Source organism: Indicator indicator, chromosome 3 (assembly GCF_027791375.1).
Source record: "Indicator indicator isolate 239-I01 chromosome 3, UM_Iind_1.1, whole genome shotgun sequence".
In the NCBI taxonomy this organism is placed as follows: Eukaryota; Metazoa; Chordata; class Aves; order Piciformes; family Indicatoridae; genus Indicator; species Indicator indicator.
In genome coordinates this window covers 40845802-40861568 of record NC_072012.1, presented here as the reverse complement: position 1 = coordinate 40861568, position 15767 = coordinate 40845802, and the positions used below count along the sequence as shown (strand labels likewise).

The following is a 15767-nucleotide window of genomic DNA, read 5'->3' as shown; positions in this document are numbered from 1 at the left end:
AGACAACATGAGGAGACTCTTCATTCCCATGGTGGCCTTAAATGGATGTAATAATTTAGTAGATGCAACTGTTCACTCTTTTTGACCTTCTGACAAATCCTGGAGATTTGGCTATATGTAACTATATACAACTATATGTAACTCTCTCTTTTAGTGGCTTGAGATTTCTTTATGAATTAAAAAGAAATTAATTTAGATCAATCAAATTGTTAAAGTTACTAGTGTAATAAAACATCTTCTAATTTTAACTCAGAATAGAAAATGTATACTATCTTAATTTGTTTTTACTTAACTTAGCAAAAGGTAAATTACTGTTAATAATCAGCTAAAACCAGCCTGATTTATGGTTGACCTTTTCTGGAGCTGGGTTACTTGAAAGCAGTCCCTGATTTCAATGCGTTAATGATATGTAAAAAAAATCATACTTAGCTTTTGGGTGTGTCTTTTGCCTGAAGTGAATGCATATTTTAAACAACATATGTTTGGACTTGAATCTGTAAAATTGTGTTTCTCTGATTTAAAATAATCAGAGACTGAAAACGACACCATTAGCATTAACCTATAATATCCCAGTGAAGGGTCTACAGTTCACTATGCAATGTCCTTTCCTCCACAGCCAACTCACCCAGACTACTATGTTCAGTAGTCTTGTGGAGGAATCTCATTAGCCAAAGAGAGAGCTTGAGGGTCTTGTTTTACAAGACCTTTTCTCAGCAGCTGTGCTTCCCCCTCCTCAACATCATCCCCTCAGGGTGACCTATATTTAAGCTGCCATGGAAAAGGCCTGTCTTTGTGTAACCACTATGAATAAGTCCTCTTCTGTGTGCAGCTATGTGAAAAACTGGATGAGAGAATTATTACAACTCAGAACTAAAGCAGGGATGTGCATGTTATTATTTTTGATGGGGTTTCAGTCACATCAGTCCCTTAATCCTGTTGAATATTTATTTACACTAATGCTGATGCCAAACAAAGCACAGCAGAAACCCCTTGCATGTAGAGATAACAGGGTAGAGGAACAGGAGACTTCTCACTTTGATATAAACTTACTTAGCGCTAGGGCACATATAGACTAGTCAAAACTGTGAAAGAGACATTTGTAATTGCTTATTTATAGTTTCAAAGATGCTCTCTCAAGGTAAAACTAATGATGAGGACAACACTGGGCTGGGGGGTTGCCAGTGATTGCAATCCTCACATCAGGTGCAGAACTGGTCCCTGAGACTTCTGAAGAGCGCAAACTTCCCTGCAGGAAGATTTTCTGTTATGGGCTCTGAAATACAGCACATAAGTATTTTAGAATTCACAATATATACAGTTTTAAAATGTTTTTTTTTATTTTTAGAAAAGATGCTACAAAGACAAATGGATTAATTTTCTGAACTGATTTAGCTTGCTTAATTTAAAACAGCTTCATACATTATTAACACTAAATATGCATTAGGTTTTTCTAAGGGCACAGTGTTCCATGGCTGCATGACTGGCTTTCAAAACTACAAAACCAGAAGTTCTTGCCCTTTCCAACATTTTAGTATCTTTTTCTTTTTCTGCTTTCTTTTCTCAGGTTATCTATTGTTCCACAGTTCACACATGCACCGTGCATATTATTGGCTACTAAGATAAATTCAAAAGGTTGTTTCTGTTTTTTCTTTCCCTTGGATGTTAAATCTGACAGCTTAATAAATCTGTTGCTACTTACTAGTGAATCACTGCCTTTAACAACACTCCAGCTCACTTTTCACAAGTAAGAGACTCTTGGCTGTGCACTCTGGGAATTGTAGTACAAGGTTTAGTCGTTTTAATTTTGGCAAGATGCTCAGTAATTCAGTGGAGCTACATAAAACCTTCCTCTTGAATTTTTGATTACTTCACAAGTAGCAAGTACAGCATATTTTGCTTAAGTGTGAACACAACATGCTCAAGCGTCCCTTTGTCTTACTATAATGGTATGAAACAACTGGACAGCTAGAGTAAATGCTCGAACTTTTGAAACAGAAGGAAGCTCTCCCACTGACTTCAGTGGAAGCGGGTACAAGCTAATGATGGATAGCTCTGAAAATCTGAATTTGGCACCGTCCTACTGGCTGTTTAGAATGCCTTAGTGTTACACAGGCTTTATTACTCTAATGTCACTGTAATGTTTTTAAAAGGAAGATGTCTGCAGAGGGACTGAACAACTACAACACTGGAACAGGTTGCCCAGGGAGGTGTTTGGAGCCTCATCCCTGGGGATGCTCAAAGTGGGTCTCAACAGGGCTCTGGGCAGCCTGATCTAGTTGAGGATGCCCCTGTTGACTACACTGGGGGGGTTGGACTAGATGACCTTTGGAAGTCCCTTCCAACCCAGACCATTCTGCGATTCTATGACACATCAAAACTGCCAGGACTGTTTCCATTTACAAGAAATAAACTATGGTAACTGGTAAATACAACTTTTTTACTGTGTATTTTGCTGCTTTGCTTGCTTGCTTTTCTGTAAAAAAAAAAAAAAAAAAAGGAAAAGAGTGTCCATGAAGTAACTTCCTAAAGAACCAGTGATCAGTGAACGACAAGCTGACAAAACACACACAGCTGTGCACACCCTATGCACCTGGAAAGAGTCATGTTGACAGTTGCACATGAATATTCATAGTTACACAAGATTTACCTGCTTGGCTTGCAAATTCATGATTTCTGACTAAAATGTAGTTCTGTTCCTATACTTTAACCTGCATTCTGAGATGCACATGGGAACACAACAGGAACAAAGTTTCAGCCATATAAGCCTACGTATGCGAGCTGTCAGGTTTTTGAGGCTCCAGATTCCCAGTGTCCAAGATGTTTAAAACTTGCAGGTGAAATATATCAAGGTGGGAAAGAAAGCACAACGTCCATGAGCAGCTTGATGTCTGCTGCTGCCTGGTAAGGACGTGTGAAGCCTATGGTAATTGAATCCTTTGCAGGGTCCCGGCTTACATATGGAACTTGAACAATAGGTATTTACTTAAATTACATAGATTACCTCAGAGATGTGGAATCTGTATACCCTGCCCACTTCCCTGAACTTCTGGAGCTGGGATCCTGTGGGGAACGTAATGGGCTTAATTACGGTGTCTGGACTAGCCGCGCAGGACCCGGAAGGCAGGAGTTAACCTCACCTCACCTTTTACATGCCAGTGACCCCAGGCTTGGTTGGGAACCTGTTGGGGCCTCTGGAGCAGCTCCTGGATTGCCCCAACTCGCGCGAAGGGAAATCCCGCACGGGCAGGGCCTGGGCGCCTTCGCGCTTCGGCTCGCGTGCCGTCAGCGACGACCAGGGCGCGCGGGGCCCGCTGCCCGCTGTCACCCACCCCAAGAGAGGCCGAAGGCACACACGTGTGCCTGCTGTGCTGCGAGGCTGGCCGTCGGCTGCCCCCCCAGGGCGGGCAACGGGCCCGGGGTGCCACCGTTGTGGCCTGGCAGCAGCGGGGCTCGACACCAGCCCACCCGCGCCTCTGCCCACCACCGTTCGCCGCTCAACCCCGCAGGGCCGGGCCAGCCCGGCGGGACGGCCGGGGGTTACGGCTGTCACATGGCAGGGGGAGGGGGCTGCGGCGGGGCGGGCCGCACTCGGGGCTCCCCCGGCCGGGCGGAGGCGGGTTGAGGCGCTCGAAAGTTTGTGGAGTGGCTGGCGGCCGGCGGCGCTGCGGAGCCCCCCTCTGCCGCTTTCTCCCTTTACTTTTTTTCTACACGATCTCTCCCTCTCCCACTGCCTTCCCACCTTTGCTGCGGCTCCGAGGCATGAGCAGGAGCCGCCACCCGCGCTGAGAGGCAGGAGGTTACGCTGCGCCCGGTTCTGTCAGTGAAGGAAGAACAGGAACGGGAGCGCGGGCAGCGGCTTCGAGTCCGCCATGCCCCGCCGGCCCCGCGCGGCTCCCGCCGCCCTCCTGGCGTTGCTGCTGCTGCCGCAGATGCTGCTGCTGGGGGGCCGCGCCGTCGCCGCCCGCTGCCCCGCGCCCTGCCGCTGCGCTGGGCACCTCGTTGCCTGCAGCCGCCTGGATCTCAGCCGGCTGCCCGAGCGGCTGCCGCGGGCGGCGGTGCAGTTGTAAGTATCAGGACGATGGGCACCGCGACGGACTGGGGGTGTCGGGCCGCGCCCGTCCGCCATCTTCCGCCCCTGGGGGCTGAGGTGCCCGGTGGAGGCCGCGGTTCCGTCAGCGGGTGGGCTTTGTGTCGGAAGCGCGGGTTTCGTCGCCGTAGTGAAGCGGGAGGTGCCAGCAGCGAGGTGCGTGGGGCAGGAGGGACAGCGCCGGTGGCCGGCCGCCGAGCTGTCAGCGGGGGCGGCGGCCACCTCAGCGGGACAGCGTCCCTCGGGCGGGCTGCGGCCCCGGAGGTGGTGGCGATAAGCGGCCGGGCTGAATCTGGACCTGGGAGCGCTGCTCAGTATTTTCAGAGACGGAGGAAAAAAGTTCTGATGACTTTCTTGGGAAACTTGCAGTAGTAGTCATTAAGTTAATATCGATTCATGTATCGAGAAATCTGGTCTCAGTTTTCGTAATCTAAGTTCCCCGATAGTTGTGCCTTTAATGACTTTAACTCGCACGGGAGCTTTCCTTGCTCGCTCCTGTGGCATCGGTTCACTGAATCCACAGTAACACGTCCTTGAAATGCCATCTGTACAGAATTTACTTTCAGTGACAAACTTTTATGGACAAAGCATAAACTACGGGAAGTTTCTAAAAGCCTGAAAATAGCTGAGGGACTTTGCACATTTGTTTTTAATCTCTTGTCACTCAAAGATCTTCTATATTACTCGTATTAATTTTCTATTACATTTCCAAACCAGACTGAGATAAGGACTTTAGAGTAAACAGGAAGACTTTCAATTAGTTGTGGCTAATTCTGTTCAATTGCCTTGTCTGGAGGTCATGCTGCTTTACTCGTGAAATGCGGATGGCTGTATTGACACCATATGGAACTGAACATAGGAATGGCTCTGGGAGTTGACTATTTCCAGGAGTGGTATAGGAACGTGTGAGGGAAAGAAACTTTTTTTTTTTTTTTTCGCTTACGTGATTGAAGCATACGAATCGAATGCTGGATCTGCTTTGTATTCAACAACTTGTTTTCCATCCTATTAAATTTCATCCTTTTTGTTATTTTAAACTATTTCGGTGTTTTTGAACTACTTCTGACCAAACCAAACGCTTTTTTTTTTTTTTTTGATGCTAAGCTAACCCTCATAGCTTAGTTTCTTAGCTTACTTTAGTGCTGTAAAAAGCCAGATATGACAGCATACTAAACACAAAAACAAGGGGAAAACTGGAACTTAAATTTTTTAGAGTTGCTTTAAAAAGCATTTTTCATTAACAATAATCCAAATTTGTCTTTTTCATTTATGTTACTGAGAAAGAATAAAACACATTTCAGGGCCTTTTTGTTAGCACAAGGGAGATTTTTTTCTAATTAGAATTGCCTTGGTAGTGTAAATTGTCCTTATGTAAGTTCACATTCCTTTGAAAGTGTGAGAAAATAAGTTCCACTTGTATAAATAAGCTTTGGTCTGGTGTAAGAAACCCTGCTGTGAGTACTCATTGGACAGCTGTGTCATTCGCTCTTAAACTCACAAAAGTACATCTTTGTAGGTGTCACCAAACCATGTGGTCTGGTTGCTTTTGTGTAAATATTTCTTTTGTTTGTGTCAAATGCCTTAGAAGTACTCTACTCTTTTTTCCTTCTCCTCTTTAATAAGAGAACAAGGAAGACTGCAAATTGTCTGTCAACTCCAGCAACTCCAGTACCTGGAGCTGGGACTGCACCATCTATAAGATTATCGTGTGTTTCAGTATCACATACACAAAAGAGGTTTGACTAGTCTGGATTACTGTTGCAACAAAACGTGCACTTACAAATTGTAAAAGACTGTTTATGAATTTTACTGGTGTATGTTTGCTGTGTTTTCCATGGAAGTCCATAGCAGGTATAGCCAAAGGCTAGTAGTTTTAATTGCAGGCTTTCCAATCCTCTTTAGAAAACACAATCTGTGACACCATGCCTCAATATATGCAGTGGAGATCTTCCAAGCAAGAGAGTGAAAGCTCTTATGCCCAAGAAGGTCTAGGCCTGTGTTAGACTTTACACCTTCTTCTGCCCATTTGTCGTCTTGCCCAGATGTCTCCAGAGTGGGTCAGATGAGGTTGGTGTTTTGAAGCTCCATTTCGTGCTTTCATGGCTTTTGTGTTATTCCCTGGTGAAATAGAATGAGAGTGTCTAATACGAAAGGACTGTGTGACCTCAGAATGGACAAGGAGGGAGATGATAAAAAAATGAGCCTGAGTACTCGGTTACATCCCCTTCTTCTTGGTGACAAGTGTGAAGCTACTACTTTGTATATAAGCGGCTTCGCAAAATGGGGTACAAACAGTCTATAATTGTTAACTTCGCTGTGATTTTAGCCAAAAATACAGTCTTCTGTAACCCTGCCTTCACCGAAGATACCAATCTGAAGCTGATAAGCGTTTGTAATGACTTTGTGTAAAAAGTATGAAGTTAGATTTACTTTACTTCAGGATGTGTGTTGCGAGATTGCAAGTATGCGGCTTTGTTAGAACTGGTGTAGCAGAGCAGGAGGGGGGAAGAGCGTTTGGCTGGTGTCCTCCATGTGTGCAAGCTCTTGGTGGTATTGCTGTGCCCCTCTCCTGGTTCACCAAGGAATGCTAGAACTGTCGGTGGGGCAGGAGGGAAAGTCTGAAAGATGGTTTTCACTTGTGTTTGTATTACATCTTTAGTGTTTATATTTTATAAATCCTCTAGTTCTCCACTAGAATTGCCAGAAAAAGGGCCGTATGGTTTTCACAGCTGTTTTTCAATATTTTCCAGACTAAAACTTGAACAAGCTGATTTATGAGTCACTTTGGATCAGTGTCTTAAAACAGCTACAGCCCAGCTTTTTGTTTTTCAGCTCTCCTGATTTCTGCTGAATTAGCAGCTCTATAGGCCCCAGTGGGACTGATTAAGAAGCTGTTGCTGGATTTGCATTTTAAAATTTGACTTGGGGCTCAGGGTTCTAAGTTCTCTAAGAAAGATGATAATTGTGACTAAGTTGTATATTAAGTTAGGGTCTAAAAGATATGCATTAGGTCTTCCTTTCAAATTTTTACCACATAAACATTGATGATCAGATTTACGTTTCATCTTTCTAATGCAGAGACCTGTGAGTTATGAAAGATGCTTATAAAAACAGTGGAATATAGAAAACAGTTTATTTCATAAACTTGCTTCTTAAAATACCTCACAAAACTGGTATGTTTTTTCAAGTGGAGGCATTTCCACTTGAATGCTTGATCACTTCTATTAGAAATCGTTGAAGAACAGGTAAATATACTTTTTATTGCAATAAACAATTTCTTAATATAAATCTATTTTTGAAGTTTCAGAGTGCATTCACTGTTACATCTTTCATGGTTTCTGAAATTCTAGTAGCAAGAGTAATCAGGTGATTTTCTCCACACTTGTAATGTGGTTTTAAGAGACAAAGAAAATGAATAGTAATAATTTTAGTGTTTTAATATCATCACTTCCATTCCTGTGGAGGAAAAATACTCACTCATTTTCAAACATTTTCCTCATAGTTGTTTTAAGATACGTTGCGAAATGCATTGGACTGAAGCTTTGTGACAGGGATGATAGATTTTTGTTTTAAAAATGTATCAGATCTAGTCCTTATAAGTTTTAGAAACTTCTATGGGTCTAAGCTTCGTTTAGAGTATTAGTAAAATCCAAATATTTTAATAACTCATGGTTCGCTTCCAACCACTGATTTAGCTTAAAAATAAATAAAAAAGCCTCACAAGTTACATGTTTCTCATGCCAGTAATATAGTATTGAAATAACATTTAATGAAATATTTATAATTCATATTTTGTCCAACAATTGGTAGACTGGTAGACAATACAACTGTGTGAAAAAGGGGATTCACTAATGTCTGGAGGGTTGAGATTTTTTGTTGTTTTACTTTGGGTCTTTTTTGCAACTTGTGTTTGACAACCTGTAAGTAGACCAAGAAGGAGGATTTTGTATGTATATGTTTTTTTAAAGTAGGTGATAGGTGGAAAATCTGAGGGTATCTTTAGTGTTAAAAGACAGACACAAAAAAAATAGTTTGAAATCTAATGTAAGTTGTTACACTCACGGTTGCCTTGATAGACTCCAGATGGATGTGAGCTTGAGCTCTGAGTGAAAGTGTCTGGCTCCAGTGTGGTGATCATGCACAGCAGTGGTTGTAATTGCAGGATTTTTATAGTTTAAAGACTCTGCCAGATTTTTTTTTTTTCTTAACATGTTATAACTCCAACAGAACAAATCTACTCATGTCTGTTACTGTCTGGTAGGTCCTTTAGGCAAATATGTTTTAAATAAACCTTTTGCAAGGTTCTTAGATGAAATGAAGAAATGCAGTTTTTTAGCAGTAACGCTGAAAGACCTTTGTTAAAATAATTACTGATTCCTAAATCTTGTCTGAAGCATGAAGAGCGGTAACATACTAGGCACTAACAGCCATAACTTCAGTGAATTTTGGCAGTTTGTTTGCATAGTTCTTATAATCCCTGCAGACTAAAACCAAATACTGAATTAAGTTTAAGGCTAAAAGTTGTCTCTCTGTCTAGTTTAAAGGACCAAGTTAGATTCCAGTCTAGGTCTTTGTACCAGATCTTATTTTTCCTTTATCTTCCTTTTCCTATATTCCTTTGTAAGATTATTTGTATCTTGCACTTTAAGAATGCAATAGGAGAGTTTCAGATCTATGCAGCTAACACCTTCAAATGTTATACAAAGGGATTTTTACTCGGTCTATGGCCAGGTGAATTTTAGCACTAGATTCTTAAGCAGTGACAGATGCAATTCTCTAACTTAAGTGTGGTTAACCTCATTTACAGGAGAACTCAAAATCATAATGATGAAACTAACATTTGTGGGTTTTTGAGAATGTTAACACTGTATTGGTTTTCTGTCTTTAAGAGGAAAATCTGTACGTGTTTAGACACCTGGAAGAAGACACACATGTATATTAGCTGTTTGAGTCCAGAGCTGAGTTGCAGAAAACATCCCCCATGTGGCCACCTGAAGGTGGTGGAGGGTGTTTTCCTTCTTGGTGTCTTCCCCCAGCCCTCAATCCCCTTTCCAATTTGCATTGAAAAATGCCTTTTACACATGTGGGTCTGCTTTGTGCCCAGTCTGATGTAGCCCTGGCTTGGGAAATGTCATCTGTATCTTCTCCCTGCCTGTGGCCGTGAGCCAAGTGCCAGTGCCATAGCTCTGGAGTCTGCTGAGCCTGATCCACTTGCTCAGAGCATATGTTGTAACCAAGTACTGATGGTATTCCTTGTAACACCATAATCTGCCTGTGGTTATTTTTAATGTTTAGCTTTTATTATTGTTATCTTTTTTTAACCACTGACTCCAGGGGAGGACAAAAGAGATGATGGAGTTGTCCTGACAACATTGAGCAAGAACTGCATAAGGCACCAAATGATTAGAGGAGTCTAAAATACGGTTTTACCATCCCCATGTGCTGTTGGAGAAACCTAGATGCATGACTGGGTTGCAGCTTTACACAGGTGTCTAAGAATGTGTAAGGGTGGGTGCAGAGAAACCAGAATTCCCTCTATCTGCTGTTCACAACATAGTCACAGAGCAGAACACCTAGCACAGGCCTTGAAGCTGGCTTGATTTAAGCCATTTCTGGCCTGTGTGCAGCAAGGATTTGCTGATCATGAAGTTTCTTCACTTCCAGAACTGTAGATGGAGAGTAATGCACATCCATGACAGTCAGGCCTGTGTTTGGCATGCTCAGAAGATGTGACTGTGCTGAGTTGTATTATACAGAAAAAGTAAGGAATCCCACAGTCTTCTCATAGATTCATCCTGAGGTATCCCTCGGGTGTGACTTGATGAGTGCCCCAGGCATGTTGGATGCCTGTTCAGTGCTTAATCAGGGAGAAAAGTGTTCTGAAATGTGAGAAATTTCTTTGCCTTTACCTAATGATAGGGCAGCTCACTGCTGAAGCATGCTGATGTAATTCTTAATGTGTCTGCATTGCAAACTCTTACTGGAGTTACTACTCCTTAAAAGTAGTGCTGTTTTTATTTGCTGACTTGAATAAACTCCATGTTATAACATTCACCGAGCACTTCTCACATGGCTGAATCAGTTGGGAGATGAGTTCTAATATGGAAGCAAGAAGGTGCATGTTGTGATGGGCAAGTGACTAATAAGGCAGAAGTCAGCAGGGCCATCGTAACAAGACTAGTTGTGAATCTGTACCACTTGAGCAGATCTCTATAGACATGCGAGTTTGAGTTTCTGTAATTAGCTTCCATGTCTTCTGTTTTATGGTCATTCTTTTATTTCTGTGATGTTTCTAGTACTTCCGAAGCTACATCAAAAATTTCTTAGGGCTATTTTATAATGTTGTCAAATGTTTGAGAGGACATACAGTGAAGATGCTTGGTGTCTGTAGGGAAAGGTGTTACGTACTTAGTACCCTGGGTTGTTCTGTAGCAAACACTTCAAAGATGCTAACAAGTTTTCTTATAAACTGCATCAGTGTATGTTTGGCATCTTCTATACAGAGTGGCACAGTCTAAGTGCTTGAGCTACTTCTACAAGTGCAGTTAAGTGCAGTATTAAGGCAACTAGTGTTGCAGACGTTTTAAAACTCAGAATAGAATTAGGCCTTTATGTGTCAGTTTTCTTCTGATACTGTGTGTTCAAGATCCCTATTAAATTTAGTTATGTAGGAATGGAATCCTGAATTATGTGAAAGCATGAAAATAGAGCTGTGATTTAGGGACAGTCCTCATAGTGTACCTATGATCTGTGCATTGCTTTAAAAAAGTGAGAAGAGTAAATAATAGAAATATGATTGGTTCAAGGAATGAAACTGCAGTGAGCCTTGGTTTATGAATTTTCCTTGTAACCAAGAGCTTGCTTTAGCAGTATCTTTTGTTGTGAAGGGATGGGGAAGAGGGATTGGTGATAGTGTATATGAGTCAAAATCTTAATGTTTTTCTTGGGTCTTGCACACATCCCAAAGAACAATTATAAATTGTTCAGAGGTATAGGACACTGCTGGCAGTGATCCAGATATTTACACTTATTTGTACCTTGTGTACTCAATTTCTATTACAATTTTACTAATATAAAACCTCAACTTTTTTATGTACTTGGAAACAAATGATAACATAATTTGGATTGAAATTGTATTGCTTTACCTGGTATTTTATGGCAAAACTGACAGGCTGTTTATTTTTGTAACCTTACAGGGACTTAAGTCACAACAAATTATCTTCAATCAAGACTGGTCTTTTGGATCACCTTCACAGTCTTCAGGAAGTGTAAGTTAATTTGTCTTAATTAAAAAAAAAAAAAAAGAAACCAAAACACAGCAAACCCCCCTCCCCCCAAAAAACACCCCAAAATCTGAACCAAAGAAAGCCAACCAGTGTTTGTGTGTACTAATTGTATAGCTATTTCTCTGAGGATAATTGGTTGAACAATAAAGATGTTCTCTGTTCTAATATTTTACATTAAATAAGCCAGGATTTTTTTTTTAGTTTTAGGTTGTTCATCAGTTTAGCAAATCCAATGTATATACTTCTGTATGTTCATACATCAAAACTGACTCTCCCTTTTCTAATATTAATAGGAAGTTGAACAACAATGAACTGGAGATCATTCCAGATCTGGGACCTATCTCTGCAAATATAACTGTTCTGTCTTTGTAAGTAGATATTCCTCTTGTCTGTAGTTAGTAGAACTAACTATACAGGGTTTGTGGAAACATATGCATTGCAGAGATTAAAGTGAAATAATTGGAAATAGAGTAGCTTGTGGTTAAGAAGTTGATTATGTCATATTATTTAGCAGTTTGTTTAAAATGTGTATAATTGAGCTTAATCCTGGTAGTTCTTGCACTTCCTTCAGATACAAAGACTGCGTTAGAATTAATTTATGTTGTGGTGGTGCCCAGAAGCCTCAGCCCTGTCGTGCTAGGTGCTGCACAATCATTAATAAATATTATACAAACTTGTACAATGCAAACTTTAAAACAAGAGTTGCACTCTATCATTATGCATCTTGGCTGAAATCCCACTTGTGTTAAATCATGGCAGAATTCCATTAATTTCAATGGGCAACATGGGGAAATTCCCTTGAGACACAGCTTCAGGACAAGTAGCTAGGTTAGAAGATGTTTTGCCAATATCTTTAAAACTACTTTCTGAGACGATTTTAATGTATGGCATAATGTTTTTATGGCTGCAGTTAATACATGTGATTGTGACACACAATTATATCTATGTTCAGTTTTGTTTGCAAGAAACTTGTAGGTTACTTGAAGTGGCATCTGTAATAATGTTGTGAAAGGCATATAAGGCTCATAACCAAAACAGTTGATTCTAAAGGAAACTTTATGCCTGAGGTTTTCATTTGGAATGAGTTTGATAATTTTTTTCCCTGTGATCTGTTTCCTCTAAAATTTTGGAGAAGCTGTTAACAAAAATAGTTACTATCATGCTATTCATTTGAAAAAAGAAAAGACATGTTTTTCATGTGTGGGATTTGTGTTTTATCAGTGGAAATCTAAAGTGTCTAAAGCTACTAATATGTAGCCCTCTGGCCAAATCCTGCCCTTGAATACAAATTGCAAGTTACCTTTCTTGAAGAAAACTGAAGGATTAAAACAATACAGTTAATTTCGGAAAGCTGTGCAGTTAATTAAATTGATCACTATTCGATTGCTTACATCTGGTGATTTATAGGGGTTTGTTTTTGCTCTAGGCCCAGGTCAGCTAAGTCAGCTGGTGCAGCCGCTGTGTCTGGGCTGCTCTGTTTGAATAAGAACTAAGTGACATTTGATACTGATGTGGTTTCTTACAGATCAGAATCAGAAAAGAATGAAAGAAAAAGCAGATGGTGTCTGACAAATAACTGTTGAATTTCAGCATATCTTGTATTTTGCATTAATGTTGATGTTAATTTTACACTGGCATAGCGTTCTGTAGTTTAAGTGTCTAATTGATTTAAGGTCTTTTTGTTTGTTTGTTTTGTTTTTGCCACCTTGCTAAGGTTCTTTTTTTTCAACCACAAGGTTGAAAATATTAACATAACCAAGTGGTTTATTGTCTTCCGTCTTTCTGATGATTACAAAATTGAGTATTTGTGGTAGCATCTCCTCTAATACTTCTCATGGAAACTTAACTAGTTTAAATGAACATAAAATCTTCCTTCTGCAGATGTGCAAAGATTTTTGTATTCCTTTGGGAGAATAAATGAAGATCAGTCACTGCTGGACTGGTTGTTCCATATTCTTAGATCACTAGTTTGATTCATCTACTTAGGTGATCAAACATGGAAAAACCTTTGTTAGATCTGTGTTTTGCACTCTAGGTACTGATACTTAAAAGGAAAAATAAAAATGGTATTTATAAAAGCTGTTACCATACTGCCAGTGAAGTGAAAGTTGGCCTGGTTGGGTGCTAGCTTGTTCTTGTTCTAATTTCCATTACTTCTGTGTGGTGTCAGGAGGTAGCTGAATATAAATATGCTTCAGCTGAGATTTAATACATACTCTATGACCATAGCAGAAATTTCTTGAGATTAATACAGTAGAAAAATTTCTTTAAGGTATATGAAGGTTTTACCTTAACTTACGAATGTCAGTATGTGGCAATTAAGACAATTTTTGTTCCATATGAAAACAAATGTACATAGAACATAAAATTAGAGAGAGGTATCATATTGTTAAAAAAATAAAGCATCTTGTTTCTTTCTCAAAGGTTTTTCTTTGAAACATGGAATAGAACCATAGAATCATTTGTATTGGAAAAGACCTGTAAGATCATAGAGTCAAACCGTAAACCTAGCGTTGCCAAACCCACCACTAAACCACATCCCTAAGCACCACATATACACATCTTTTAAATCCCTCCAGGCATGGTGACTCAACCACTTCCCTGGGCAGTCTGTTCCAATGCCTCACAACCCTTTTGGTAATAGAAGTTTTTCCTAATATCCAGTCTAAACCTTCCCTGGCACAAAGTGAGACCATTTCCTCGTCCTGTTGTTTGTTCTTGGGAGAAGAGACTGACCATCACCTTGCCACAACCTTCATTGAAGTAGCTGTAGAGAGCAGTAAGGTCTCCTCCCCTCATCTTCCTTTTACTACAGATTGAAAGTTACTTATGTAATGATGTTAAATCTCATTATACAGAAAAGTGCATATATATAAAGAGGAACAAACATACAGCAGTTGTCTGGCATAAACATACGTGCAATGCAGTGGTATAGATGAATAAATAGTGATGCGTTTTTTTGTAAGTGAAAAAATATGTTAACTTATTTTTTCCTGTGGATGTTACTTGGAGGTGCTGAATTAAACCCAGTTACAATTAGAGTATAATTCTCAGAACCACTATTTAGAGAATCACTACTTGAAATATCTGATGAGTTTCTTCAGGATTTTAAACTTTTACATGAAATGAGCTTGTGGAATCTTTCAAAAACAAAACTGCTGTTTCCTTGTTGAATTACCTTGTTCTTAGTTTCAAGTAATATCAGAAAAGAGAGTGCTGGTCTTCTGGAATTTGATTTGATTAAATTTCTTATGAGATACACATACATTGGTTCATTACTGTCAGTTGAAAAGCTGGTTATTTTTTCAAGGATTTCAAGGAATGCTGTGGAGGGTAGTGCCCTCCTTTCTTGCCAAAAATTTACATTATTGAAGCAATTTCTTGAAATATTTTTTCCCCTTCTTAGTACTTGTACAGTCAACTGTGGAACCTTAGAATTTTACCTGTTCTGCAAAACATTTCTTGATTTGCAAAGGAAAAGACACTGCTAGTGTGTCTACAGTGAATACTAGTGCAAGTATCTCCATACAGCACTGTATGTCTAAATTCTTGAAGCAGTATAAACAAGCATGAGTGGATTATCATGTTAGTGTGGTTTTGATTTCTGGAGCTATCTCATTTCTGGCTAATTGATATTTATCTACATTAGATATTTACATACTGTTGAAATATGCCATGTAAACATACTCAGAGCAGTAGATGTTCCCAGTTTAATGTCACGGCCTGTCTGTAACATGAAAATGCAATCCTAACATTTTGGTTTTATGGATCCAGTTGAGATCTGAATACCATGGGAGAAAAGTGTCAGGCAGGCATATACCTCCCACCACTCTTGGAAGAACTTATGTCTGTGTGAAGGAGTATGCAAGTCCATGCAGCACACTTCAATTACATGGCTGGAGATGCAGCTATGAATTTATTCATGTGGTGAGAATGTATCTTGTTGTGTGGCATAGGAGAGCTTCTGAGGTTTCTGAGAATCTGGAGGCTGCTGTGGACTAAATGGGTGGTACTTTGGGCTACATCTGGTCAGGAGGCCTTAGGTTGTGAAGTTGCAATGCCTTACTTCACACTGACAGATATAATATTTACTGGATGGAGCAAGGAGTAGGATTCATCTTCTCTACCCAAAATTTTTGGAAGTTTGACATCATGAGTTACTAAGTGTAAATCCTCTTCAGGATGAGTGGAGTAGAAAAGACTCCCTCTGAAGTGATTTCTCTTCCTTAACACAATTGGGTTTCCTATTGAACTGTACCTAGGTTATCTATTTTAAACTTTTAGGTATCTAAAGTTAGGTTCTTTTTGAAACATCCAGCCAATGTAGCTGGGCATGCTTGTCTTACAGTGATGTTACTTGCAAACGTCTGATGACTTCTTTCAGCATATTTGTC

At 40.2% G+C, this 15767-nt stretch overlaps 1 protein-coding gene across 1 annotated transcript in view; it reads left to right on the top strand.

Moving 5' to 3' along the window:
• The first annotated feature begins 3869 nt into the window (after nucleotides 1-3869).
• Nucleotides 3870-15767, top strand: part of LRIG3 (leucine rich repeats and immunoglobulin like domains 3) — a 44924-nt gene continuing 33026 nt past the window's right edge. Inside the window, exons 1-3 of the mRNA XM_054399612.1 lie at nucleotides 3870-4063; nucleotides 11284-11355; nucleotides 11667-11741. Of these exons, the coding sequence (XP_054255587.1) occupies nucleotides 3870-4063; nucleotides 11284-11355; nucleotides 11667-11741 (341 nt within the window). The remainder of the gene's footprint in view (nucleotides 4064-11283; nucleotides 11356-11666; nucleotides 11742-15767) is intronic.